This window comes from Fusarium odoratissimum (genome assembly GCF_000260195.1).
Source record: "Fusarium odoratissimum NRRL 54006 unplaced genomic scaffold supercont1.40, whole genome shotgun sequence".
NCBI classification, from domain to species: domain Eukaryota; kingdom Fungi; phylum Ascomycota; class Sordariomycetes; order Hypocreales; family Nectriaceae; genus Fusarium; species Fusarium odoratissimum.
In genome coordinates, this window is record NW_022158722.1 from 45,309 (window position 1) to 72,592 (window position 27,284).

At 48.2% G+C, this 27,284-nt stretch overlaps 10 protein-coding genes across 11 annotated transcripts; 5 read left to right on the plus strand and 5 right to left on the minus strand.

Annotated features, from left to right (window-relative positions):
• Positions 1-261: 261 nt before the first annotated feature.
• Positions 262-1,405, minus strand: FOIG_14301 (uncharacterized protein). Its single transcript, XM_031215527.1, has 3 exons — positions 878-1,405; positions 546-824; positions 262-487 (listed from the first exon to the last, which is right to left on the minus strand). Exons 1-3 carry the CDS (start codon positions 1,351-1,353, stop codon positions 355-357), a joined length of 888 nt encoding a protein of 295 aa, XP_031054652.1. The 5' UTR covers positions 1,354-1,405; the 3' UTR covers positions 262-354.
• A 531-nt stretch (positions 1,406-1,936) lies between these two features.
• On the plus strand, positions 1,937-3,794 carry FOIG_14302 (uncharacterized protein). Its single transcript, XM_031215528.1, has 4 exons — positions 1,937-2,247; positions 2,295-2,428; positions 2,482-2,630; positions 2,680-3,794. The coding sequence occupies exons 1-4, from the start codon at positions 2,082-2,084 to the stop codon at positions 3,686-3,688; spliced, it is 1,458 nt and encodes a 485-aa protein (XP_031054653.1). The 5' UTR covers positions 1,937-2,081; the 3' UTR covers positions 3,689-3,794.
• On the minus strand, positions 3,786-5,738 carry FOIG_14303 (uncharacterized protein). Its single transcript, XM_031215529.1, has 4 exons — positions 4,890-5,738; positions 4,477-4,831; positions 4,145-4,423; positions 3,786-4,089 (listed from the first exon to the last, which is right to left on the minus strand). Exons 1-4 carry the CDS (start codon positions 5,594-5,596, stop codon positions 4,009-4,011), a joined length of 1,422 nt encoding a protein of 473 aa, XP_031054654.1. The 5' UTR covers positions 5,597-5,738; the 3' UTR covers positions 3,786-4,008.
• A 305-nt stretch (positions 5,739-6,043) lies between these two features.
• Positions 6,044-7,890, minus strand: FOIG_14304 (uncharacterized protein; the record flags this gene model as incomplete). Its single annotated transcript, XM_031215530.1, has 4 exons — positions 7,511-7,890; positions 7,167-7,464; positions 6,870-7,119; positions 6,044-6,820 (listed from the first exon to the last, which is right to left on the minus strand). Exons 1-4 carry the CDS (start codon positions 7,746-7,748, stop codon positions 6,044-6,046), a joined length of 1,563 nt encoding a protein of 520 aa, XP_031054655.1. The 5' UTR covers positions 7,749-7,890.
• Positions 7,891-8,224: 334 nt separating this feature from the next.
• Positions 8,225-11,070, minus strand: FOIG_14305 (uncharacterized protein). Of its 2 annotated transcripts, XM_031215531.1 has the most exons (7): positions 10,861-11,070; positions 10,633-10,815; positions 9,714-10,579; positions 9,281-9,665; positions 8,757-9,223; positions 8,622-8,696; positions 8,225-8,566 (listed from the first exon to the last, which is right to left on the minus strand). In XM_031215531.1, the coding sequence occupies exons 1-7, from the start codon at positions 10,923-10,925 to the stop codon at positions 8,460-8,462; spliced, it is 2,148 nt and encodes a 715-aa protein (XP_031054656.1). In that variant the 5' UTR covers positions 10,926-11,070; the 3' UTR covers positions 8,225-8,459. The 2 variants fall into 2 exon arrangements, with proteins under 2 accessions (XP_031054656.1, XP_031054657.1); XM_031215532.1 differs by having other exon boundaries at positions 8,622-9,223.
• A 1,486-nt stretch (positions 11,071-12,556) lies between these two features.
• On the plus strand, positions 12,557-13,429 carry FOIG_14306 (uncharacterized protein; the record flags this gene model as incomplete). Its single annotated transcript, XM_031215533.1, has 3 exons — positions 12,557-13,024; positions 13,099-13,303; positions 13,353-13,429. 3 exons carry the CDS (start codon positions 12,557-12,559, stop codon positions 13,427-13,429), a joined length of 750 nt encoding a protein of 249 aa, XP_031054658.1.
• Positions 13,430-13,617: 188 nt separating this feature from the next.
• On the plus strand, positions 13,618-14,196 carry FOIG_14307 (uncharacterized protein). Its single transcript, XM_031215534.1, has one exon. The coding sequence runs from the start codon at positions 13,686-13,688 to the stop codon at positions 14,004-14,006; it is 321 nt and encodes a 106-aa protein (XP_031054659.1). The 5' UTR covers positions 13,618-13,685; the 3' UTR covers positions 14,007-14,196.
• Positions 14,197-15,259: 1,063 nt separating this feature from the next.
• On the minus strand, positions 15,260-17,198 carry FOIG_14308 (uncharacterized protein). Its single transcript, XM_031215535.1, has 3 exons — positions 16,855-17,198; positions 15,815-16,795; positions 15,260-15,755 (listed from the first exon to the last, which is right to left on the minus strand). The coding sequence occupies exons 1-3, from the start codon at positions 17,132-17,134 to the stop codon at positions 15,367-15,369; spliced, it is 1,650 nt and encodes a 549-aa protein (XP_031054660.1). The 5' UTR covers positions 17,135-17,198; the 3' UTR covers positions 15,260-15,366.
• Positions 17,199-18,840: 1,642 nt separating this feature from the next.
• On the plus strand, positions 18,841-20,384 carry FOIG_14309 (uncharacterized protein). The gene has a single exon (XM_031215536.1). The coding sequence runs from the start codon at positions 19,018-19,020 to the stop codon at positions 20,023-20,025; it is 1,008 nt and encodes a 335-aa protein (XP_031054661.1). The 5' UTR covers positions 18,841-19,017; the 3' UTR covers positions 20,026-20,384.
• Positions 20,385-21,555: 1,171 nt separating this feature from the next.
• On the plus strand, positions 21,556-22,716 carry FOIG_14310 (uncharacterized protein). The gene has a single exon (XM_031215537.1). It carries the CDS (start codon positions 21,724-21,726, stop codon positions 22,471-22,473), a length of 750 nt encoding a protein of 249 aa, XP_031054662.1. The 5' UTR covers positions 21,556-21,723; the 3' UTR covers positions 22,474-22,716.
• The last annotated feature ends 4,568 nt before the right edge of the window (positions 22,717-27,284 follow it).

Sequence of the window (27,284 nt, forward strand, 5' to 3'; positions counted from 1 at the left end):
TTATTATTAATTACTTATAATAAAAACATTATTACAAGGTTTTTTAAAGTAATTATTAAAATATTATAAAAATTACTTAACTTATTTAAGATAAGGATAATCTTATATAATAATTAGGCTATTATTTTATTTTATAAATATAAAAAAAGCCTTTTTTTTTTCTTTTTTTTTTTAAAAAAAAAATTACTTTCTTTTATATCTTAAAAATAGCTTTAGAAAGAAAATAAGTAAAAAACTATATAAAAGGCATAATAAGAAGACTATAAAGTTAAGCTAGGCTAAGGCATTTACCTTGCCTAAAAAACAGCCTATTAGCAACAAGGTCTTATATTAAAGTCCTATTTCTAATTAAACTTAAGTAGACCAAGAAAACTCAACAAGCACAGGATTATGATCTGAGAGAATATTCCCATCAGGCTGAACAAAAACCTTAGGAACATAGTTGAAACTCTTTGCAGTAAGCTTCACAGAACTACCCGAGCGATAGCTATACACCTATTAGCATATTACAAGACATTGAAATGACAGTGAGAATGGTGACTCACAAAACCTTATCAACAATCTCACATGTGTTGTCAGCGGCAGGGACTTTGCATGGGTTTGCAGTTGCTCCAGCCGTGGGAAACTTGCCTCCCTGAATGAGCTGGACCCAAGAGTCGCTGAAGCCGGCATCAGTCAGTTTGTTGATGCTTCGACCTGCGTTGGTCCATCTGTCATTGGTATCACCAGCCACAATGACGGCCCTGCCCTGGGAGTTCGCATTGATGTAGGCCAGGATCTGATCGATACCTGCAGAACGCGCATCGACATCACCTTGGTCGGAGCTAAGTGGCGGATGGTCAGTTTCCGTCCAATATGCATCAATCAACTAACGTACCCAGCATCAGCATGAAGGTTGTAGAGATCAACCTCAATGCTCTGAATCTTCATGCGCATGAAGCTGAAGCCCTTGGGGGTCAAACAATCGCCAGAGTTCAGGTTGCACTTGTTCCACTTCTTGCGAACAAGACCAGTCCAGTCATAGTTGGCGACAGTGTTGAGGCCATCACCAAAGGGAACGCCTCCAGAGGTAGGAGTACGGTAAGGATGGTTGTCAGTCGCATAGATGTAGGCATGATAGTTGAAGTCCTCTTGCATATGAACAATATCATACTTCTGGGTGGCAAGAACGGTTCCAATGAGGTTGGCGTTGGTTGCCTTGTCACCAGGAACTTCGTTGTTGTTGATGATAGCAGGAAGTCCAGCGACGTTGTAGGTAAGGAAGTTGAAGTTTCCAGTGGTCTGTCCCATGGAGAGACCACCAAGAGCGAGGGCGGCGGCAAGGAGCCGGCTGGACATGGTGCGGACTGACATGTTTTCTTGGCTTGTTGGTGATCAAGACTGAAGCTATAATCGTGTCTTGAACTCACCGTCTATTTATGGGGAGAGCGACGTAAAGAGGAGAACACCAAGTCCAAGCTTCATGAGCCGATCTGTCATGTTGCATCGTGATCAGCATAATACCTTCCTGTCAGGGGTTCAAAGCCGGACCTCGTGAAGTGATATCGCGGCTTCAAACTACAAAAGCGATTGTTGTCCGAAAAGCAGCTTCTTCTTTCCAACTTAATAAACCGCGGCATATAGAGACCATCACATTTACACACTACGTCAGTGAGGCACGTAGATTGATTCTATTGTCTTACTGGTCTGATAGTGTTCTTGATGTGTTTCCGAATTTGGCAATTGGCCCGTCTTTACCGAGGCTTTGACTTTTCCACCAATGCAATGATGGATACCAAGCTTCTTTGCATTATGCGACCGAATAAGTTATTCCTCAGAGAACACGTGCTGCACTATCCCCTGCTAGGCCCGTTCTTTATCGCGGCGCAGTTGATAGATCTCAATTGACAGCGAGCGGAAAGGCGGAAATAGAGAGTTTGGATGACATTCAGTCTATACAGAATTGGAGTTTAATTTCCGGGTCGAGCAAGGGCTGTCGTTGTTGTATATATTTCTCCTCACTGATGAACGTTGAACTTTTGTCTTTGCCTGTCTATCAGTGCACTCATTCCCGAGGACCTTGATCCATTAACAGAGGCAATATGAGAGCCCCAATTGTTGCTGTCGCCTTGCTAGGCTCATCATGCTCCGCCCGCAGCGCAGAAGCCGGCACTTCGCTTGATCCCGTTCAAGGCGTTCTATTGCCCGATGGCGCTTCAGCAAAGAACCCTCTGGCCCATGTTGGAGCCAACGGCCCATGGCACATTGGTAGGTGGCATCGGGCCGGAGTTCAGTCTTTCATCTAACAGATTCAGGCGAGGACTTGACCGGAATATCCTCAGCGGTCCCAGAAGGATGCCAGGTCGACCAAGCTGCCTATGTGTCGCGTCACGGATCCCGCTATCCTGACCAGGGAGCTCACAATGGATGGCTCGAAATGGCTCGCCGTGTAAGAAATGATCAAGAACTTTGATCATGGAAAAAGGCTGACCAACAATTTAGTTCCGGGAGTCCAAGTACACTGCAACGGGACCTCTGTCTTTCATTCACACTTGGGAGAGCCCTCTCACCAACCCTGAGATCCAGATCGCTCAGCTGAGCAAGACTGGATACAAGGAGCTGTTTGATATGGGTTACACCATTAGAACCAGGTAAGAGCTCGGCATTGTCAGCTTTTAAGATCTTAACTGACGCAAACAGATACCCTGATCTCTACCAGGAAGGCGAGGACTTTATTGTGTGGGCCAACAACTACACACGAGTTCTCCAGACCGCACAGCTCTTCCTTCACGGGTTTCTGGGAACCAACTCTTCCCTGGGTACAGTAGTTTCCGTGACCGGCAAAGGCGTCCCATCTCACCTTGGCGACACCCTTGCTCCGTCTGATATGTGCCCTACGTTCGTCGATGACAGCAGCAAGCAGCAGGACGAATGGCGTCAGCGATGGCTTCCAGGCTTCAAGAAGCGCTTGTCCAAGTACATCAAGGGCGACCTTCAACTCGACGATTCCACATGGAATGATTTCCCCTACATCTGTGGTTTTGAGTCGCAAATCACAGGCAAGCTTTCGCCATTCTGCGACACCTTCACCCAGAAGGAGCTGGAAGCATATGAGTATCAGCAAGATCTCAGATACTACTACGGTGTTGGACCCGCGACTAAGGTTGCTTCAAAGATGATGGTGCCTTTCCTTGAATCTCTCATTGAGCGTTTCGTTGCTGGTCCTGATACCACGGGTAAGGACTTTGATGGAAAGCCTTTCAAGCTCCCCAAGATCCTTATGAGCTTCTTGAATGACGGTCAGTTGAACGAGCTGGCTGTTGCTACGGGCGTCTTTGACAAGCAAGCTCCTCTTCCCCTGGATCGTATTCCCAAGGACCGTATTTGGCGCAGCTCCAACATCTCTCCCATGAGAGGTACCATCGCCTTTGAGCGTCTCAGCTGCGGTTCCAACAAGGCTTACGGCTCGAAGAAGTTCGTTCGAATCTTGGTTAACGATGTCGTTTACCCAGTACCTTCTTGTCAGGATGGACCTGGAAAGTCATGCTCTCTGTCCAAGTACTCCAAGTTTACCAAGGACAGACTCAGGAAGAACGGCAACTTTGCCAAGCTTTGCAATGCGACTGACCCTGCCACTCCAAGCAAGGTTCTCGGAGCCAGTTTCTTCACGAACTTGGCGCAGTCGCACTTGCAGGCTGTTAAGCCCTAAATCGGGCATGATATGAGGGAGGGTTGAGCTTATAGACAGGATCGTGAAGCGGTCACAATTAGGAGGTGGACTTTTTAATAATATGTTAATTGAACTTTCTTCACTTCGTCTTAGAACTCTTATCATTTGTGACAGCTCGATTTGTATCTGGTGTAAAAGCTCAAGGGTTCAACCTGTTTGACTGCACCATCGCTCGAACTGCGAAGATAGCCCGGACACCGCGAGTCGTTCAGTCCAGGCAACTTACCAGCAATCGCCAGGATCCTATGAACTTGATCTGTGAATTAAGGGAAACTGTCGCTCTGGAATGTACAAATTTCTTATCTGCGGTCCAACACAGCCTTGGCCTCCCGGAGCTCATCTTCAGTCGGCATATTGACGACCATTAGATACAAAATATCCTATACAAGTTAGCTACCCCTTTTGGAATCTTTGAGGAGCACTATATATCGTTACCTTGTTGAAAAGAAATTTCCTTGCCGCCTTGACCGGCTTGTAAGGCAGCGGCAAACCGGGCTGCCTGTCACTTCGTGCTCCACTGGGTTGTCCTTGGTTCTGGCCTTCTGATGCTTGGCCCCTAAAGCCCGGGCGAAGCTTCGTTGGGTCGACATATCCGCCAGTGAGTAGGGAGATCAAGGAGCCATTGTTGGAAGGATGGCTCGGATCAGCATATCGTGAAGTGAACTTTGGAGCTTCTTGCTGGTTGGCCAAGAGGTTATCCGGTCTATTGAGCGCCTGTCGCCGAATTTAGTCCATACTCTCATCAGCTGTCAACATGAATGACTTACAAACTGAGCCTGGGCCCTCTTATCATAATAATCCTGGATGTATGTTCTCTTCTCACCCAGGCTTTGCTTCAAACCTCTCGACTCCTCGCTATCGGCCTCAGCAAGGACATCGAGGGTCGGAAAGATGAGAGGGGCAGCCTCGGGGAGAGCAAAATCACCGTAGGTCTTTCCGCTGGAGGTTTTAAACTTATTAGTAAATCCAGAGTCATAAGATCCAATCGAAGAAGCGACTGTTGATGTTAGGTCAACAACCTCGTGAGACCTTCCGGAATCGGGTCGCCAGGTCATGATCAGACAGCATAAGCCGTTTGGATAGAAGTATTGCTCATTCATCTGGGAAATGAACTTGTTTGACCTGTAGGGTTCGTAAGCTTCTGCTTCAGACGGCGCGATGCTTTGCCAAAGAATGTTACCTTTGTCTGCCTTGGACATCCTTCGCAACCTCAATTGTTTTGTACACGGCTGCGCTAATGGCAATGCTCGGTGCAATTGGCACAAAGAAACCACCCAACTCTGCAAAGTTGATGACCTCGATCCACGGCGACGCTCGGGTAGACTGATCAAATTTATCTAGAAAGTCCAGCCAAGCCGCCTGGTCAATGCCGACAGTCTCAAGCATTGGGGCATATCCACGAACAAAGCCGCGAGTTCGATCTTTTGGTCTTCGCTGCGCAAGAATGACTGGTAACTCCAATTGAGCATTGCTTCGGCCAGCTGGAGAGCCATGAACTCTCAAAAAACTGGCTACAAGATCCTTGTCATCTTGAGTCTGTTGAGCGGAGTCGGCACCCTTTTGGGGACTTGAGAGTAGCTCGGATTGTGTTTCGTCGAGCTCCCATTGTCTTTCAGTCGAGTCCTCATGCTGGTTTGGCTGAGGCTCATAGTTCGGTGGCGGCTCGTTGCTGGCAGCAATGCCGCTTGATTGAGGCTGCTGACTTGACTCTGACGATGAGGCGTTTTTCTCAGCGGTTCTCTTCTCTTTGTAAGAGCTAACGCTCTCCGATACGAGCCCAATGCCGCCTGCTACGCCACGGACAGCTGACCCTATCAAGCCCCCGCCTCGACCGCCTCGACCACCTCGCTGGAATAATCCACCTCGACCGCGTCCGCTGTTTGACATGATGAAAATGAAGTAAAAATATTGAAGTTGACGATCTAAATTTTGAGCGGAATGAAGTTGGTTTTCGCTGCAGCGTCAAGTGCTTATTAGTGGAGGCCGCCATCAGCCCTGAAAGACGGGTATGCGGCACCGTGACGTCTTTGAATGGCCGAGAATGAGACCTGTAGCGGGGTACTGGGTTCATTTTGGGCTAAAGGACAAGATTATCAGACAAGGTTAATCTTTAGCGCATCATCCGTGTCATTGCACCAGCGTTCAACAAGGAATGGGCCTGATTTAGTGCTGACGATACGAAAACAAACGAGAAATGGATCGGCAAAGGGAAGACGCATTGCATTTGAAGGAATGGGATACTTGATAAGAGCTATCATGTCGCAGAACAGCCACACGGAGCCTCTGGGCATTATTGGGACAACCTCCACTGTTGGCGATATCAGGACAGACAATCTAATCTCTAGGCTTCACTTTGACCGGCAGTCGCGATATCCAATTCTTGACTGCAGGCGTAAACCCTTCGTAATACGGCATGATATCATCATCAGATATACCGGCCTCTGCTGCGATGCTCATCTCGTACCTTCGGAAAAGGCTCGCGATAACAAGCCGAGTCTCGATCCATGCCAACTCAATTCCTGGACAAACTCGGGTTCCTTTGCTGAAAGTCACTAGGTATCTGTCGAGGTCCGCTCCTCCACTGAGCCATCTTTCGGGTTTGAAAACAGCAGCATCAGACCCCCAGATTGCCTCGTCCGAAAGAACATCCGGAATGGACATGCTGATAATTGTGCCCGGAGGTATTTCCCAATCGCCATACTGTTCAAAGCCACCAGGGTTGACGCGACTCAGCCGGCAAAGCGCACCGGGCGAGAGACGAAACGTTTCCTTGACTACAGCAGTAAGGTATGGTAGGTTCTCCAAAGTTGTGATCTCAGGTGGTTCAGTAGGGCCCTTCCAGGCCTCTTTGAGTTCCTGGTAAAGGCGCTGCTCAACTTGTGGATTCTGGAGTAATTGGTAGGCCGCCATGGTCAACACGAAGCCAACCGTGTCCCATCCTCCACTCCAGATAGCCACTGCTTGCTGAGTAAGAGCGCCCTTTTCCTTTTCTTCTTGAGGTAGCGAGCTGTCCAGAAAGTCATCAAACACAGTATGTTGGGTGATACCTTCAGCATTGCGATTCGAGTGGTTATGCTGAGCCACCACTTTTTGCACCAACTTCTGAGCGAGCTATTATGGCGTCAGATTGAGTATTCTTTCGACGTGTCACGTTACGTACTAAGAAGTAATCAAGAAATGCAGAACCTGGGTCGTTATATCCCAGAGCCCTTAAGATCAACTGACGAAAGAGAGACAAAAAAAGAGGTATCTCTTTGGGTATGAATCGACCCAGATGTGAGAACCCAAACAATCGGTCCATCCTCTTATCGTAAAGGTTCTTGGTGGTCTGCACATGTTGCAGAAACCCATATTCTTGGCCGAAAAGATACTTGGTTATGATTTCTGCTGGAACAGCCCGAAACAAGAAGCTTGTACGAGGTTAGCGACTCTTTTGTGTCGATTGGGGTATACATACGCCAGGTCAACAGGGCCTCCATTCTTACTGTTTTCCTCAACCCAAGTGCATCCTTTTTGAATCTCTTCGTTGATTTGGCCCTGTATCTTGGAAAGCCTTGTTCGAGAAAACGCATTTCCAAATGCAGCACGTTTCTTGACGTAAGTCTTGTAGTCTTCAACACCAAATAGGGCGTGGTTGATCCCAAACTCTTTAGCCGTCATGGCCTCTTTGTTCAAATGGCGAAATCCGAAGATTGTATCGAAGTACTCAGAGTCTTCGATATGGACTTCATTTGGTCCAATACGAACAACGGGTCCTGGATGCTTGTCAGAGAATGTCTGGGGATGGAAATAATGCCATACCATAGCGTCTATGAAGATCTGGTAGCTTTGCCCAGAAGCGGCCATGTTGATACGAATCCCAGTAGAATTCATACAATCGCGACGCCGCGCAGATCCTTGGGCCCGGGAATTTGGATAGCGGATGGAAGAAGAGCCGTTGTATGTATGTGATTGCCTTGAAAGAAACGAAGAAGATGACCAAGTATTGGAACAGCTTCGTCCTGTCGATCGATGAACCAATATCAGAGACGCGAAACATGGTCAATCAAGTACCAATGCTTTTGCCGAACTACATGCATTCACTGTACTCCGGAAATGAGAGGTTCGAAGAGTTGTCTGCACATTATCTACAAGTACTCAAAAGAGAGCAGAGTTCATAGCTCGAGCTCGCTCCCGGAGTGCGAGCTCTGGAACAACTTAGTCCGAGCCTCAAACCAACCACGTACTTAGAAAAGATAAACCAGGCCTTATCGTTGCGATGCATCTGACTCAGCTTACGCCCCTCTTTCGCAGGTAGAAATGCGCCGGAAAAGAAGAAGGGAATGATTTACAGGCTTTTTGGACTAAATAAGCGTCTTTTAATAGTGCTGTGACGCTGTTAGGCTGATCCTACGACAAAGTCTTGCTCCGCAAATGCCACGAAGGAAGCGGGGTTAATAGAAGCTTTCTTTTATTGCCGCCCGCAATGAATCCTTCGTTTCGGATCGTTCACCTACCGATGTCATGCTCAAAAACCTTTCGATGAAACATGTAACGATTTTAAATGGTGATTTCTGATGTATCACTTAGATTCGAGTGTATTTGAGTCAGGCATGTGTCACCTATTGTCTCGAATCAGTGAAGCCTCACTTGACAAGAGCATAGAGCCGATGTACGCCGTAGAGAGGGTTTCGAAGCACAAGCATGCCTGTTCCTGGTGTTAGAGCAGAGCTCTCGACTGAAAATTATCTAAGCAGAACTACGCCGGATCTCACAGCGCCTTGCGAAGTCCCTCATGCTTTACTACCCATCCGTCATCTTGAGGAAACCCAGGCGTATCGCGTTTCGACCCATCCCATCCCTCAGCCATGTAGGCCACTGTGGACAGTGTCAGTGAGCGTCAATTTGTTCCTCGAGAACCATGTAAGCTTACCGGCTAACAAGAACCCAGCATTGCCAGGCATAAATGGAGGTGGTGTGTTTCCGTCACCACCACGAATGGCAAATCCTACAGCGAGATAACTCAGTCTCATCCTGCCTATTTCGCAAAACGACCGATCTTACTTACCTGCGTCATCAAACTTCCAATAATCATATGCTGTCAAGTGATATATTGCGCGCTCAGGGTTCCCAATGCGAGCCGAGTTGATCGCTAGTACAGGCCGCCCCCATCCTCGGATGTTTTGGTCAGTCCAGACTTCCCAGACCTTATCCGCCGTTCGTCGCGCTACATCTTTGTCCACTGCCGGTGTGTCGGGTAAAATACCTTGTAGCATGATCAAACTTCTCGGGTCTCGGTTGAGTGCCGGATCGTCCCACCAGGTCGAGTTGAGACCGTCGTAGACTGTGTACAGTCCGCCGATCTGAGGTGGCTTAGCCAGGCTCTTTGCAACAGTCGCCCAGTGCTTAGGTACAGGGAAGCCGAGTTTCTTCTTCCACTCGCAGGCGACGTCGAGGCCGTATCTCCAGTACGCGACTTCGTAGGCAAGATTGAGCGTGTTTTCCGGGGGAGTGTTTTCAGTGACACCGATCGCACTACAATTTTATCAGAACGGCATTCATACTTTTTGCCCAGGTTGCTGATTAACTTACGGTGGACCCAGATCATATCTTCCAGACGACTGGTTGAACCATGCATAGGATGCCATATAATCCGCAGTCGCCTCCAAGATCGGATCCCAGCGCTTCAACGTCTTCTTCGTGGGCTTACTCTTGAAAGCAAGCATAGCCATGTACATTGGGTGCGGCTGCTGCCACATCAGATATGCGTTGATTCCGCCAGGTGAACTTCGACCGGTAATGGTTTCGGTCATCTTTGGCCAGCGCGCTCCCTCCCATCCCATTTTCTTCGCTCTGGCGAGTGATGTAGGCAGAAGCTTCTCGTAAAGTGCAGGGAAGATATTGTGGAAGTATCGATCTCGGCCCCATGAGATCCAGTGGGCGCTGTGCCATACAACCATCTCCATGTGAAACTTGCCTGTCTTGGTCAGCAAATTACTATGGAAATAAGTCAAGCGTTACCTACCATACCAACCGTTGTTCATCAGGCCGCTCTCTTGTGGAGACTCATCATCGGCAGCACTGTTAACTCTGACATGGTATTGGGAGGTAACGATTCGACGTTGTAGCTCAGTAGCGTTGGGGTTCGTAGACTCGGTCAAATCCACAAAACCCCCTTGTCTCCAGTAGTCTTGCCATCCAGCTCTGTTACGCCTATCAATAGTAGATGGCAGGCCAGGTACTCTCTTATCTGGACAGAAGTGCGCCACGAAAGCAATGGTCTTCCCATGCCTTGATGAAAGGACATATCGATGAGCTGTGGGTTTGGTAGAGCCCTGCAACTCGAGGCGCTTCAATTCCAATGAATGCTTCTTGGGCCAACGAAGGTTCACGTAGTACTTGGTACCCAAGTCGTGATAGATGTGCGCTGTATTATGTTTCAGGTTCGTTGAGAGCTTTGTTGAATGATTCGTAGGGAAGTCATAGACACCAACAAAGACTTCGTTCTTGTACTTTGTTGTATGGATTGGAGGGTATGGAAAGTCGAGTTCGATTTCGAGCTTTCCCGACTCGATCAATTCTGAGTCAATGGTGAAAACAACTGCGTCTGACTCAAAGTCTCCTTGGGTCACAACCTTGACCTTAGCATCATCGATCGTGAAAGTTGATGTGATGGCTCCATGCCAGAGGTCTAGCTCCTGGTGGGTATTGGATATGCTGCTTGATGACAGCGTATCGCCTTTGAATCGCAGTCCAATACGTCCAAGATTGATACGATTGGGGTTTCCAATGAGCCATTGAGAAACATCAGGAAGATTTGGGTCGGGTAGATCATAAGAAACGTTTCTACCATGCGTCTCTTTAGGCACGCCGGTGTATGCGTCTACTGGCCTACAAGTGGTCAGTTTCCGAAGCAGTTCCCATCCAGGGCGGGCTCAACTTACTCTCCAGCTGGTTCAGTGTCATTATGCCATGCCCAGCGCGACATTGTGTTGAAAGGGAGGTATGTTTGCATTCCAGTCGTATCAACACTGAATGCAAAGTTACCGTTTCCAACTTGCAAAGGCGTCGTTTCATTGGTGATAAGCCCTTTGCGGATGATGTTGTTCTCTGTCACGATTCGTTTTCTTTGAAGTCAGTGGGATTGAAGCATTCCCCAGAGATGACGTTACCTGTCTATAGCCGCCAACGTGAGGATCGGCAACAGAAGCCAACATAATAATTTTGAAGTCGTCATAATGGCTGTCTAGTCTCATGGAAAAGGAATGCAGCGTGCGGGATCTCAATTTGATTCCATCTCCCTGGCATAGGTTTGCTTCTTATCAACAGCCGGAGGCTTCTCACCAACAGCAGGAGGCTTCTTATGAACAGCGGGGTCCTTCATTTAACAGCGGGGGGGTTCTGACAAACAGTGGGAAACTCTGGTATAAAGACCCCCCAAAGTCCGGGGTAAACGGGACCGATGCTACTTGTCGGGCTTTATTACCCCGAGCATCCCCAGCCCATTTGATGGGTGACACAGGAAACTTTCTTAGGCGAATAGATTGATACATCCAAAATAAGTAAAAGACTGTTTTTAAAATCTTGGCATAACTTCCCTTTGTTTTTTTTTTTTTTTTTTTAACAAAAGTCTCTTAAATTCCGACGTAAATACCTCCTACATCTTCACAAAAGAACCTGCCCCCAATTCCCCTTCCCTCATCCTCCAAGATGACCCTCTGTTCTTTTCTCCGATTCGTCAACTTCCGACACAACATCAAACACTTAAGCAGGTGGCCAGCCCAACCAAGGCTCAACGAGGTCGAAAAGACAATCCGAGAAGAAAACAGAAAGGGAAATGTACATGAATTCGATTTCCCCCATATCTTGTCCGCGGCACAGCAATGACATCTCCAGCCTCGGTGGCCAGCCCATGTGGGACACATCACACCGGTCATGAACAAGACATGTGAGGAATACAGGACCCCCAACTCTCCAGTTTATCCTGCAGTCTCTCACCTCTCAACCTAGAAGCATGGGTCATCTCGTTGGGGATGGCGCGCAATGCAGCAGGGAGTTGATGAGAGATTGGCAGGATCATGTCAAACACCAGAACGGCTTCCACTATCCTCGTCTCGACTTGGCGCTTGCAAAAGGCATTTGAGCACTCATGACAACGCGGGTGGCCAGCCCGGGTCATGATGCCAAGGACTGATGCGAGGTCAAGGAGTCGGGATGTGGTTGCCGTTGACCGTGTTTGTGTGTTTGTGTGTTTGTTCTTTTTTTTATGTTTTTTTTTAATGCAGACTTATTCGCGCTGTTAGTATCCCTTCTGACGCAAACTGCTTGATGGGACTTTATCATCGTGGTTGAACAGACATACTGATAGTACCCCCTTTGATACTGCTAATATCTTATTTACTCAACTCTTGGACTATGTCTCATTTCTTTCTATGCCTTCTCTTTGACAGGTGCATTTCTCTCCTCACAATTCAAGATGCTGCTTCATTATTGTGGCTCAACCGCAATGCATTGTTTCTTTGTTTTTCTCAACCCAACCGTACACCGCCTTTGGTCATGTCTCTCGCGCTCTCGGCGTCTCTCTCTTTTCAATCCCTTCAACTCTCCAGAACGCTCCTTGCACATCGTAGGATCAACGTCCACCTCACAAGTTATTTTTCTAATATTTAGACGGCCACCCTTAGTTTCGAAAAGAAAATGTGTAAGATCACAGGAGTAAGTCACTTCAAAATCCTATCTCGCTTTTCAATATGACTGATTCCTTGCTAGTCCAGTGATGCCCAGAGAAAGTATAACGGGGTCTTCTTGTAAGACCTCTTCAAACATTCCAACCATAGGGTTTACTGGTTACCTATGGACAGAGTGAAGATGGCGAAGTGGCTTGCTCATGGTCGCCACAGCCAATCAACCTTCAACACCGACGAGGCTTCCTTGAGTCGCCTTGCTAGCTGTATAGGCATAGTCCGTGACCAACTGTCCCGGGCACATCGCATCGTCCTCAAGCGTAAGCTCCTAAGCAGTTTGACGAATACCCTCAACGGGCTGGTGAAAAGTGGCAGGGCCACTGAGTTCTGGAACAGCGAAACCGGTCGTAAGGAGCTTTTGTGGTCGAACGAGCTAGTCAGAGACTTCCTGGAAGGTGGTGATGCTGTGGGTGCAGAGTCAGTCAACGATGTCAGTGGACAAGACAATGCTGTACGCGATGTCAAGCTATCGCAAGAGGGCAATAGTGAAGTCATTGTCATCGATAATGATGACGATGACGACGATCAAGACTTCATGGACTGGGAGGGTAACGATGCGCCGGGGCAGTCACCAGCGCCATGCAGGGAGCAGGTATGAGAGTCACTAACAGACACTTGCGCTATTACTAACTAATAAACAAACCCCAAGTTCAAGGTTGGAGCCAGGACCAGTTGGACGAAGCGATGAAGCGAAGTCTCTTAGAGCAGCGACGGCACCAACAGCAGCAAACGCAGACGCAACCACGACCACGACCACGACCACGAGCCCAACAGTTCAATCATCATTCCCTCGCACCTTCCTTTTCCAACACTCCACAGAGAGCCATCCCAGCTGATGACAGCATGTTGCTAGATCCGATGATCCCACTAGGTTTGTAACCGACCTGTTCTCCAGAATTTCTCCCTCTAATGGTTTACAGAAGTCCAAGCCTTCCGAAACGAGACGCAGAAAATCGCGACCAAGCTCGCCAACGACCGTCGGGACTTCCAGTCTTAGGTCTCGGTCGCGGGGCATTAGATATAACAGCAGTTTGCTAGGCTCCGCGCCGAGATGGAGCGGCTAGCTGTTGACCGACGAGTTGAGGAAGAGCGACGTACTGCGGAGGCTCAGTTGTCATTTGAAGCTCAAGTCGCTGCTGAAGAGTGACAGGGTCTTGAAAAACCCATGTTCTCTCCAACAAGATCCGTAAATATCGAGCCGTACCAGCAGCGCTTGGAAGCGTTATTGGATACAAGTTCTTCCACTGTGCCCGATGATGAATCCGAAATTGATGGTCAGTTTGAAGAGAGAGATGCGATTGAACATGACGAGGATCCTCGTCGTGATTTCAACTCTCGCACATATCTATGGAAACTGGGCTCGGAAAATGAATCACTCGTGTAACTTCAACGTCCAGTTCGTCTCGATGAGGGTGTCGTGGAAGTGGAGAGTCATGATCCAGGCTGTGAGAAACATCGCGCCAGGAGAGCCTTTTACGGTTGATTATGGTGCTGAGTACTGGGAGGGGACGGCATTCAGTTGTATGTGCGGGAGTGCTAGGTGTATTTATGGGAATAAAAAAGAGGATATCTAGGGTGTTTCTTGTGCTAGGAAAATAATCAATATAGTTAGCTAAAGACTGGGTAAGATTAGGATAGCTGGAGGGCCGGTAGATAAGCTTTGTATTTAAACACAAAGTCCGCAGGATACACTGGGTCTTGACCTTGCCAACTCATTCGGTGCCAAACTTGACGGCTTATGGAACTGGCAAAGACCTCTACGAAGATTCCATCAGTACCAAGTAGACAAGGCGTTAGCAGACTCCAAATAGATAGAACCCTCCATCATACCACATCATTTCCAACGCGGGCACGCTGTGTGCCGCCTAATTCTTACATAAATCCTCCAAGCATGTTCTCATAGCACATGACGAGATCACCATGTTAAGCAAGCGGCCAATTCGACGTACCTTTCCTGCCACAAGCAATGACTATTTCCCCATCAACAAACTCTAGGGATCTGGCGTGAATTCAAGAGGAACATGGCTGGTAGGGCCTAGGCTAGTAGCGAGATTTAGAGTGATATTTTAAACTGTCCGTGTAATAGGTATCATGGAACTTTCGGTACCCACTTTCGGACCTCCAGATTGGAGGTCCGAAAGTGGGGCCGTACCGGCCGACAATCTCTGGACTTGAAGGCCATGTATACCAGCCGGTAATGATACCCCCGCTACCTAGCAAATTGAAGAAATACACACAAGATTCAAACACCTCATATCCGACAAGTAAGGGCGGTGATGGCGGCCGATAGTTATTTGGAAAAACAATTGTGTTCTGTTTATACTGATCTTTCAACATGGACGGGATAATAAGTAGTCCAAAGCAGAGATATGCAGCAAACGGGTTTCTTGATTCTTACATACTAGCCATGCGTTCCCGGTCTATGCTTGTCTTATTGGCTTATTGGCTGGCAAACGTGTGTCGGGGTGACCTACAGTGCGAACTTCTGTCTACTGGCTACCTTGCGCAGGGACCCCGCCATGCAAACACTGTAAACAACCTAAAAGTATTAGATGGGATATCAACCCTAAGCATCCCCGATTAGGGAGCAGTGTATGGCTTCAGAATCTCTCGTCTACTTCAGATTATACAGGGAAAATACCTCTTAATTATTACAGATTCTACAGAGGCATAGGCTTCCCAACAGAGAGCGCAGTGTTGGTACCTCAACATCAAAACAATGACGAGATGGGAATTCACGTTAGCCAGTAATAGCAGAGAGTGATGTTTTCGCCAAGTGCACTTGCAAATTCCCGTGAATAGGTCATGGCCAGGAAAGATCATATGTGTCCAACTTTGCATTTTCCTCACAATTGTCGAATCATGTTTCAAGCTTCACGTATAACTCATTATACAATCAGTAACTTCTGCAATGTCTGCCAATCTTACACTGAACTAAACCTTCCCAGTGATAATAGCTGCTGCCTGCTCTGAAAGCGCATAGAGGGGGGCTTGAAGATGTGCGCTCAGTGGCACAGGGATCACTGATGCGTCAACAACCCGAAGTCCTTCAACGCCTGTGACGCGAAACTCTGTGTCAACCACTTTCCCCATAGAGCAAGTACCTGAAGGATGCCACGAGGTGCCGCCAGTCATAGCTATCCTCTGATCCAACTTTTCATCACTATCATCCGGTGCAAGAGCTTCCACAGGGAGTCCTTCGGGAATAGATTCTCCGATAATCTGATCACTGAATTTGGAATCTAGCATGAATCTCGTCAACTGGCGCAATCCTTCACGAAAGACATACTTGTCTACCTCAGTGGAGAGATAGTTGAGATTCACTGCCTGCAGTTAGTGATACGAACATGGAAAATATCACAAGATCGAGGCAATTGCTCACCCTTTGGATGGTCATCAGGCTTCCCAGACTTCAATGACACAGAGCCTGTCGAGGTAGGCAGAAAGCTCACCAACGCACTAGTAATATGCTTTGCATCCATGGGGGCGCCAGGAAACGGAAGCTTGGCAAACATGACGATGTTTTCAATAAATGTTCTATCTTTCGCGAGAAGAACATGCTTGGAATCATTCGGCTTTGCCCCTTCATCTCTCTCAATAGCTTTAACGAGTCCCTCTTTGGGAACACCGGTGTTGACGATCCAGTCAAAAGGTACACCTTGCGAGTATTGGGGTTGTTGAAAAAGAGGATTGGCGGACCCAATAGTATGTCCAGCAGAAGGGTCACGTAGCCGCCAGTGCTGGAAGAATATCATATGATCGGATAGGTTCTTACCAACCTCTGGAAGATCTACAAGCGGCTCAATGCCAAACTTTTCAAGATGGGTACTCGGGCCGATACCAGAGAGCTGAAGGAGCTGGGGAGAGCGGAATGCACCAGCGGAGACTATTATGTTGTGGCCATTGACAACACTACTGTCGGCCAGCTCAACACCAGTGGCTTTGAGATTCCCATGTATTTTCTGAATGATGACCCGGTTCACGAAAGTCTCGAGACGAACTTCGATTCCATCCAATGAATACTGATTGGCAGACCACTCGCGTTTGCCATCAGATCTTGCTTCGCAGATGTAAGCACGCCCAAGGTTGTCCCCGGTGTTCTGATCGCCGTCTGGCAAGGTTGAAACGCCAAGCTCTTCCCATCCAGCAGCGGCTTGCTCAGCAAGAGGGAACACGCGATTGGATGCCTTGGCGCAAGTTACACGGATAGGCCCATCCTTGCCGTGCTGTTCTGGGTTCTTGTCATCGAACCAGAGCTCTGATTTCTTGAACCATGGTAATTGGCCCTTGTAGCTGTAGCGCTCGTCGCCAACGAGAGCTGCCCACTCGTCGTAGTCTGCCGCAGCACCACGAGTCCATCCACCTGCACAATATAACCGTTACTCAACGAGTTCACCTGCTATTCAAGAATCATTTACTCACCTGAGTTGATAGCGGAGCTGCCGCCCAAGCCCTTTCCGGCGTTGAGAGTGATGCGTCGACCCATGAGTGCTTCAACGGGTTCTGACTGATACTGCCAGTCCAGTTCACTGCCCAAGTTCAAAACCTGCATATTATGTACATCCGAGCGCTCACGCGTTTCTTTTCCAGCTTCAATGAGGAGTATCTTGACTGCGTCATCGTACTGGCGAATACGGCTGGAGAGGACGCAGCCTGCAAGGCCACCTCCAACAACAATGTAGTCGTAAGTTGGTGAAGCCATTGTAAGTTGGATGTCGTTGGAAGAATCGATTTTTTGATAAGGAAAGTCGAGTGGAAATAAAGAGCTTAATGGTGCGCAATGAAATAAGAACTATTCGCGCAAGTGGCGGAGCAGGAACAGCTGACGTGAGATTGAGATTTATCGAATTGGCATGCTATGCAGCTATGAACCGCATCTAATTACGGTATCTAGTAATTGACCGATGTAAAGATTAGGGTGCATCACTAGTTCCACAAATGAAATAGTAATATCGATTCTCACAAGGATGAGAAGGCCAAAAACGCCGTTTGCGCTTTCAACAATAACTTCAAATGTCCATGAGAAATTGCAGGCAATGCCTATATATCAGACCGGCGCGTTTTCTGCATTTTGCTTTACAGGTCGCTTTGCTGCGTATGACATTCTTTGCATGGAAGTACGGACATGGACAGAATCGCAACTGGCTGTCGTCGCCAGTCGAATGATCTTATAGACAGAGCAGCGGATGGAAAATTACTATGCATGAGAGATTAAATTTTGATGGACATGCCTCTCTTCAACGAGGGATCTAAGTTTTCGGACCAGCATAATGTATGTAGCGTCCTTCGTTTCGAGTCTCTTCGTAAGGCTCAGAGACCACGGCAGCATCAAGTTTTGAAGGACTGTGCAGAACATCACATTATGCTCGATATCTTCTATTAGAAAATTCAGTCACCATAAGCGTTCTTGCAGTTCTTGTTACAATCAAGGTTCAAGTATTCAAGGCTCGACTAATCTTGAGACGATGATATGACCTTGAGAGGAAAGTCTTATCATTAATCCTCTAGACCGGTAGTCACAACTGAAACAGACATGGCTACGTCAGAGATAATAACGATCCTTCTTCTCTCGTTGAAGTCGGTAGTCGATTGGTGCGAAAATAGACTCAGGCTCCCGAGTTGCCGTATACTTGTACCAGCAGCACTCAACACTACACAGGATATGTATAGTCGGACAAGGAGAGCTTTTTGTTGTGCATGATATGATAAGGTCATCAAACTCGGACTTCTCTCAGTCTTCGGTCTTTGAAAAAGGCCGTTGTTGCGCGAGGTCAAATATGATAAGAGCGGTGCGGCACTCGGCCGGCAATCTTCCCTGGACTGATGAATCATTTTTCGGAAGTCGCTATTTATAATGCCACGCGATACGGTCTGCTTGACTCGAGGGTTGCTGGCAAAGTGGAGTCATCCTTAACCGTATCTGCATAACACTGTCGATCATTACATAACTGCCTGGAGGTTCGCACTTGAAAGTTCCGATATTTACAGCAAACAATGGCGCTGTGGCGGGCGTTTGGAGATCAGAAGGATTGTCTTGCACTTTGCCTTACCCCTGACGATCTGGTGTGTAGGACGGCATAAAGAAGGGGACCAGTGACCATATCAGGCCTGCGGTTGCTCGTGTCACCGAACACAAACGACTGAGTTTCGCGTATCTTCTCTTTTTACTAGACTACGACGAAGATCTTGACAGGGAAACAAATCCTCCGCTTACACATTCGGATCGGACATTTTGGAATTGCCGTAGAAGCGTCTTGCATGAATGTCTCAAGTGATCAACCAATGCCGGTTTCAAGTCTGAACCCACTTAGCACCACCTCCTATGCATGGCGACGGCCCGGAGCGACGAGCCAAGCGACCGACAACCGAAAACACCCTTGTATGTATCTGTGACATCAGGAAGTAGGCGACCTGCCAGTTCAACTTACTATAAGTACTTCGTCAATCGTTCCATCAACTCAGTTTGAATCCTTCGCTCAGGTTCTCATACTCTTAAATCAGCATCAAATACGTCTCATCTTCTAAGCTTCAGCTGGCTCGATTTAATTTACCTCTTTAAGAATTCCTCAAGTAACATCACGGAAGATGGCTAAAGGCGCAAACTCTCCTCAACGCCCTCGATACTGGCTTCTTACGTCTCCTCGTACTGCCTCCAACCTGTTGGTCAAGATGCTCAACCTCGACGACCAGAACGTACGTCCTGCCAGCCACGGAGGATACTTCTTCCTTCCATCTTTGCCCAAGCACTTCTTGGTAGCTGAGAAGCCTATGGACACATGGACGGAGGAAGAGAGTGCGACAGTGAACAAGGTAATCCAGGAATGCTCTGAAAGATTCCAAGATTATATCGCCGCGGCCGAGAAGGAAGGTCAGGTTATTTATGTAAAGGAACACTCTATCATGTTGAACCATCCTCGTTGCGAGGATAGTTATGTCAATGGCTCAACGGGATCTCAGAAAGAGGCGGTACCACTTCCCATGATGGGCATCACTCAACCGACTCGGTCACCACTCAATCTCACACTGTTTCCAGATGAGTTTCTCAAGACGTGGAACCCGACTTTTCTCATCCGCCACCCTGCTCTGATGATACCATCTTTGTACCGCACATGTTTCGGCAAGATGGAATGGGAGGGTTTCAAGCGCCCAAGAAAGGAGCCCATGACAGCAGAAGTCACTATGAAGTGGCACAGAACATTGTACGACTTCTTCTCTGAGCACTTTGCGAACGACAGTATTTGGCCTATCGTCGTTGATGCCGACGATGTTATGACATGCCCTCAACTGGTAGGAAAGTATGCACAGTTGACAGGTCTTGACGAGAGCAAAGTCCGCTACTCATGGGATAAGGCAGGAGAGGAAGAACTGAACAAGCTGAGCCACGTGGAGCAGAGGATGCTTAGCTCTATCAACGCTAGTACCACGATTGACCAGAGTAAAGTCGCTGGGAAAGTTGATATTGATCAGGAGGTAGTCAAGTGGAAGGCCGAGTTTGGCGAAGAAGGGGCGCAAAAGCTTGAGCGATGGGTGAGAGACGCTATGCCAGACTATGAGTTTCTGCATTCCAGGAGACTCAGGTTGGAGCAAGAGTAGTAGGGCACATGACTAAGGGTCCAAATGTACCGGTAGTGGAAGATATATCATAAGGTTATCGAACTCAACATCAGGTCTACAGAGTCGCACAAGGTAATCAATTCAATAAGATGTTTCTAAGCTCGAGTTTACTGAACTTTGCGATATTCCACTACGCCACGTTTTGAGGAAGTGGCTACAAGTCTTCAAGGGAAGGATCCCAAGCATACTGGATGCAACAGCTCTTCTCTAAGATTCAAACGCCTGCTATCTTTCAGGTCATTATCAGATTGGGCCGATACTAGGACGTTCTATACGGCGCAATACATAATCAAGCTGCAATCCATGGTCCCTCCTACATGGAACTCCATATACATGAGAATCATGCGAACAAGAGATCTTAATCACGAGTTGGCAATCACATTATTGCTGTCTAGATATTTTTCTCTGAGATTACCATGATCAATTATCAAACATTGATCTGATACTACAGACCTCGTCACGTTGAAAAACTCATCAGAAGCAAGACCGACGCCTCACATCACCTTTGAAGTTTCTTAAGTCGTGGTAGAAGACCAAGATCAAGCGAGGCAACCTACCCGAGACACTTCCGTGTAGCGTCGGAAGTGGTAGGATAGCTTGGAGAGGCGTCTTGTCAACTCTTGGGGGCGACAACTGTAAAGCTTGGGGACTTGGGGGATGACAGTTGCTTCTAACCCGTTTTAGGCACCAACTCGCGAGAGCCCGAAGACGGAAATGGAACTGAGGCGGGGATAGATTGGCTAGCCTGGCCCAGATGCTGTCGACATGTCTCGGCTATTCCATATTGCCGACTGGCCCAGTCGGGCTGGGCCGACACTTGGACCTGGTGGGGGCTGTCTCTGTAATCATTTGGTCTCTTGCGGTGGAAGCCTTCGAGAGCAAGAGTCTGTAGTGGCTTGGGACGATGAGAGCAAAGGATCTACAAATGACATAAAGGTGCCATCGACAAACACAGTGGTGGCAAGATATGAGGTTAATGAAGCTGAAATCCGGGCATTTCGGGAACATGGTAGGACATGATGATGATGTAGTTGAGGGTAGATCAGCCATCCAACTACGCAATACCAGTAGAGATTCCCAGTCCATCGTCGATGATTCTACTCAAAACCCAATCGAGGCCCTGTTTGCCCTAGCTATGGAATGAGGGGTCCTGAGATCGAGGGTTCAGTATTTGAGAAACAGGTCCGGAAAGCGAAAGGGACTAAGTAAACTTGTCCCTGAAAAGGCACTGAGGAATTCCGCCCCGAGTCTAATTACGTTGATCGGTTATCGATTCAGGGACCATCAAAGTATAGAGAGTGCTAATCACCCGAAACTCTAAATATATGACATCTGGACCTTGCATATTCGTCTATAAGGTTCAGGCCAGTGGCGGCGTGGCTGCCGACGGGGAATGAGAGCAAGCCACAATGTGGTGCCTGAACGTGGAAAGATTGACGCTACGTCAGATATCATCAAGTCTGGACTCGAAGGCAAAGATTGATGGTTATGGATGCAAGGTATGATGATAACAGTATATAACTCCCTCCCCGTTCCCTGGGAATGCACTCTCTCAGTCACTCACTCACACTCAAAAGCTCTTTGACATTTATCTCAAACAACAATCTTTGTCTTATAACCACTCCTTGAACAACTCAACTTATACACTTACAAAGTAAACAACACTTGCTCTCCAAGATGAAGGTCACTCTTCAGCTCATCACTGCCTCCCTTGCAGTCTCTGTCGCAGCCCACCCTCAAAACGGACCCGGCGGTAGAAAGCCCAGCAGCACCACCACTGCTGCCGCTGCATCTTCGACAACTGCCGCTCCCGGCCGAGGAGCCATGTCTTCTCTGCCCTTCCTGCCAACCTGGCTCTTCAGAGACTCCAACGCCAACAAGTGCATCAGCACTTACAACAACTGCTTGATCACAAACTCGTCCAACCAATCAGCATGCGCTTCCAACTACGCAGCATGCATTAAGGGCGGATCTTCTACTACCGGCTCTGCCACATCAGCTCAGACAGCTACTACAACTGTTTCAAGTGCCGGCGGTCCTCCTACTCGCACCTTTTCTCGACCCTCCGTCTCTGGTCTTGCTCAGTGGTGGAGAAACGAGCAGAGCATCCGACGATGCAACTACGCCTACTACGTATGCCGCAGAAAGTCTGGATCCACTCAGACATCTTGTGCTTCTGACAGAACTGCCTGCATAGCTTCCGCCAGCGCCACTGGAAGCGCCACCGCTGCGCCTACCAGTATTCCTACCAGCATCCCAACCAGCGCAGCGACTACCACTGCTACTGGATCAGCAGCTATATCATCGGCCTCTTCTTCTTCGACTACTGTTGTCCCTGCAGGCACTGGTGCTGCTGATGCCGATGCTCCTCTCAACTCTGACGATCCTTCCTTTGACGACGCGAACTACGATGCTGATACTGCGTAAATTTGTCAAAAACGCACGTCAATGTTAAAACACAACACATCAAGCAAAATTTTCATTACTCTCAATTGGATTCCGAATACCTAAGTCTACTGGGAAGACTTCCCGTATTTCCATCACCTGGCATCGCACATTGGTGCTACAACATTCCCTTAGTAATATTGATAGGCAGTTACTACTGTACTTTAATGCAAAGAGCTAGAGTACATCTTAGACAAAGAATCATAAAGTTGTTTGCCAGTAAGATCTTGATCCGATGCTTATGTGATGTGCTATGTCTATTGTTGGCTCGTGGGTTGACAGATGTCACGAGCGATGGGTACAGAAAACATACTCCACGGATGATTTGACGTCACTGAATGCGGCTCAGATTCGGCCGAGGTTTTGCGGCTTAAGTGATCTGGGCCAGCCGACTTTGCGCGAGTCTCTCGATGGCTCTGAGTCAGACCACCAACCTTTGGCGAGTCATGACAGAAGAGAGCGACTGTTGAGCAATTGGCTTGCGAAATCCTGCGGTGGGGTCATGGCGGGTGCACCCTGATTGCAAGTCACTGGCAGCCCAGAGATTTGATTTGATTTGATTTGATTATCCTACTCGGTTGTAGTCGTTTAGACGACTATGCCCGGATAACGGGGTCCGGCGAACAGCCGAAGCCTCGCGGATCAGTGTTGATCCGCGGTACCCCACTTCGCCAACGTCATGACCACGTTGACCAGCTGTTCCCAAAATTCCCGCTTTTCTCTCTCTAACTACTATTTATATTTGCTTGCCGGCCCATGTACATAGTGGTTTTCTACCAACGCATCCGTGATTCTAGGCTCTGTCGGGCTGTGAGGCCCTCTCTTTCGCGGCTATATACCTACAGTCTCCCCCCAGTGCTCAGCTTTGTCTGTTAAGGTCTCGATCCTGAAATTGCCCAAGGATCTGAGTCAGTTCGATGAACTTGATTGCCTTGGCGGCTGCTTTGCGCTCGCTCAGTAACTTCCGGAGATTGTTGCATCCTCGGAGTCGTCCTAGTTCCTGGTCCCGGAGTTGGCGGTGCTGGCGGCAGCGCAGGAGGACGTGCGCTACCATTTATCGATCCGATCTACAGGGGCATCTGTTGCTAGAGATGCCTGGTACCTTTCGGTTGTAGAGGAAATCCTTAAGTCCTATCTTCTCCGTCCGCAGCTACGTAAGCAGCGCGCTGTACTTCTTGCTGAGCCCGTCATGCAAGTCCAAGACCTTGCGTAAGGGTTTGGGTGTGTGCCTGAAAGATGCTCGGCCGCGTATTTCAGATATCCAGTCTCTTTCCCATGACGTAATAGTCTCTTTGTGAGACCATGTCTTCATGGTCGATCGGAGTGGGTATAGCTGCTGCGGTTCTGCTGCTTTTAGTCCCGTGAAATCGCCTTCTCTCTAACCTGTTGCTTCCTTTGCCGCTCAATCCGCTTCTTCGTTACCTTGGATCCCAATGTGCGCTGGGACCTATCTGATCTCGGTGTTTAGACCTTGTAATTGGAGTTCGTCGATCTGTTTTGCGATGCTTCTGAGCAGGTATGCCCCCGACTTACCCTTGGGCTTTGCGGTCGATCGGATGGCGGCCTGGTTGTCGGTGTAAATCAAGACCTTGCTTCTACTGTTGCCTCTGGACCTGTCTTCCTGTGCGATCTGGAGGGCAAGACTAATGCCTTGGAGTTCACCGGCGTAGACGGTGGAAGTCATATCGTCTCCCATGTAAGCACTCTTTGTTTCTTGGGTAGTAGTGCAGACTGCAGCAGTACCGATATAACCACCAATGCCGCTACCGTCTATGTAGATGTGTATGGCATCCGGCTCGTCTTATATGATCTGTTCGTGTTTAATTTGCGCCTCCTCTGTATTTATTTTAATGAACGTCTGTGGCCCCTGCCACCATGGAGGTACAATATAAGGCACGATGCGCTCTTGTCTCCGGATATCTGGCCCTTAGCGGTCTCTGATGGCTTGTTCAATAGCTCGTCTCGGGCTTTTCTTCTTGTTTCTTCTTGCCTCCTCTTCTGTATATCGGCGTTCAGCTGGGCTGACCCTTCCCAGAGTGTCGACGTTATGCTTGAAGATCTGCTGTTTAACTGGTAGAAGGTATGTTTCTACGTCAAGGGCAGGTATCGATGCTGCTTTGTATACTCCACTAATCACCCTAGAAGCTCTGGCCTGTAGGCTTTGAAGCTTGCTCAATGTTCGCTCTATGTATGGCTTATCCCTGGTTCTCCAGTTTGCATTCGATTAGGCAGAATAGGCGTATATTATCTGCGGCATAGCCACTCCTTTGTATATGTTTCTCATTTCTCTTATTATCACTCCCCAAGTTAAACCACCGAGGCTGCTGAGGGCGTTGACTGTGTTAGTGACCTTGCGTTGTATTTCATCTATGTGCTGTTTCCAGGTGAGGGTGGAGTCCATGATAAGACCTAGGTATTTGCATGTTTTCTTTGGTTCGATCGTGCCTCATCTTGTTTGCAGAGGCTCCTCGACGTCTATTCTTGTTCTCGTCCATGTAAAGTAAGTAAGCTGGAATTTGTCTGGCGCGAAGATAGATGCATAGGTGGCCGCCCACTGCTCTGCGATATGGAGTGCCTCTTAGAGCTTCTTGCATGTCTCTTTCGTGGAGTTTGCCCAGGTAAGTATAGCCACGTCATCTATAAAGCCTGTTGTGGCCGTGTCGTCTAGCTCTCCGCACTTTTCGATTAGGTCTGCGTTATAGAAGAGGTAGAGGATCGGTGACAGATTCGATCCTTGTGGCTCTCCTGTCTCTAATTTGTAGGGTTCAGATGTGAAGCCATCAATTGATAGCGTTGTGAATCTTGGGCGCAGGAAGCTTCCGATCCACTTGACTGTTCTTTCATCTATCTTTCTCTTCCGCAGATTGTGTAGTAGGCGTGCATGTGAAATGTTGTCAAACGCCCCTGATACATCCAGAAGCAGTAGACTTGCCACCTTGCCTTGCCCAGTGTTCCAGGCGTTATATATCTTGTCGATGATAAGGTGAAGGGCGTGTTCTGTTAATCTTAGCTTTCTTCCACCCATATGGGTATTAGGCAGCAGGTTATGAGTCTCGGCGAGATAACTCAGCCTCTTTGCTATGACCGCTTCCATGATCTTTCCTATAGTGTTTAATAGAGCGATTGGCCTATAGGCCTTTGGTACAGTATAATTGTCTTTCCCTGGCTTCCTGAGGACCACCGTTGTCGATTATCGAAAGTGTTCCAGATAGTAGCCAAGGGCGAGGGACTGATTGAAGATCTTGGTGAGATGGTGCTTGATCCAGGGAGAGGCGATTTGGAGTGCTTTATTGGTGATGCCGTCCGGTCCTGGAGCCTTGAGCGGGGCTGCCTCCTCAATGGCCTCCTCTATTTCCCTCGTTGTTATCGGTGGCATGGCTATAGGAGCAGGGTAGTTGGCATTCTCTATGTCTTCGATATCAGTGTCAGGTGGCACCGGAAAGAAGGTCTTTCTGAGAAGCTCTGCTTTTTCGCTAGGGGTTATTGCTTGCTGCTTTGTAGCTAGGTCGACTAGCGCGGGTGTCACGTTCGGTGTTTGACTATGTCTGTTTCAGGCCCATTTTGCTAACCGCCAGAGGGTTGCCGGGGATTGGGCAGCTTCTTTTACCTTCTCCCGATGGTTCTATCTAAGTGCTTTCTTGATAACTCTACCTTTGTCATTTCGCGCCGCACGGTATGCTTCCCATGTCTCTTCGGTACAATACAGGCTGTGTCGCCGACGGAGTCGTTTTGATTCTGCCAAGGCTGCAGAGCATTCTTCGTTCCACCCTGGCTTCGATCTCAGTGACAGAGCCGTCTTCGGTACTGCTTCATCGACAGCTGCCGTTATAGCTGCCATTACTTCTTCCACATGTCTGTCCAAAGCCGTCTTTATTCTTAATCTTCATTGCGGCAGAAGCTCCCGTTGCAGCACGCAAGTAAATATCTTTTCGTCTAACGCTTTCCAATTTCGCCGGGGCTTAGCTATCATTTTAATAATATTTAGGTCTAATGAGGTAGTAATAGGTAGGTGGTCAGAGTCATGGTCCATGTCTGTTTCGATTTCGCACTGAATCAGTCTGTCCATAAGGCCAGCCGTCGTAAGGCAAAGGTCTATGGTCGTTCTTCCGTCACACTCTTCATATGTAATAGTGCCTAGAGCAAGGTTGCTCGTGAGACAGTAGTCTTCCATGATTGTAGTGAGCTCAGCGGCATCATGGTCTGCTCACTGGACCCGATCACCTCCCCATAGCTCGTGGTGGAGGTTAAAGTCGCCAACAATGATTTATTCATGATAGGACGATCGTTCTATGGCCAGCTCCAGGAGTAGAAGCGTGCTTCCTCTCTCGGTTACAGTTTTTGTTGGGTTATAGACGTTGTGTATCACAATCTGCTGCTCTTCTTCTATTCCGAGTACTAGGTTCAGCGAGCAGAGATCTCTGCTTGCCTCTCTAAAGTGCCACCTGGAGTAATCAAGCCTCTTATTAATAAAAAAGCAGACCCTAGCTGGGAAGTTTCGATCCTTGTCTGGGTAGCATAGGTGAAACTGGTCTTTGGCTAGATGGTGAGTTATCGTGTCAAATAGGTTCTTCCATGGCTCCTGGATGGCGAGGATGTCGTATCGCCCTATATCGGGATCTCGCAAGAGCATGGCCATGACTGTGTCCTTTGATTTTCTAACGTTATACTGTAGTATTGTAAGAGTGTTTCCTATTAACATTCTTGATCATCAACCTCCATTTGCTGGCTGTGCTGTGTGATCTGTCTGTTGGCGTCCAGTGTTTCCAATACTCTCCTGGAAGGAGCTAATGTTC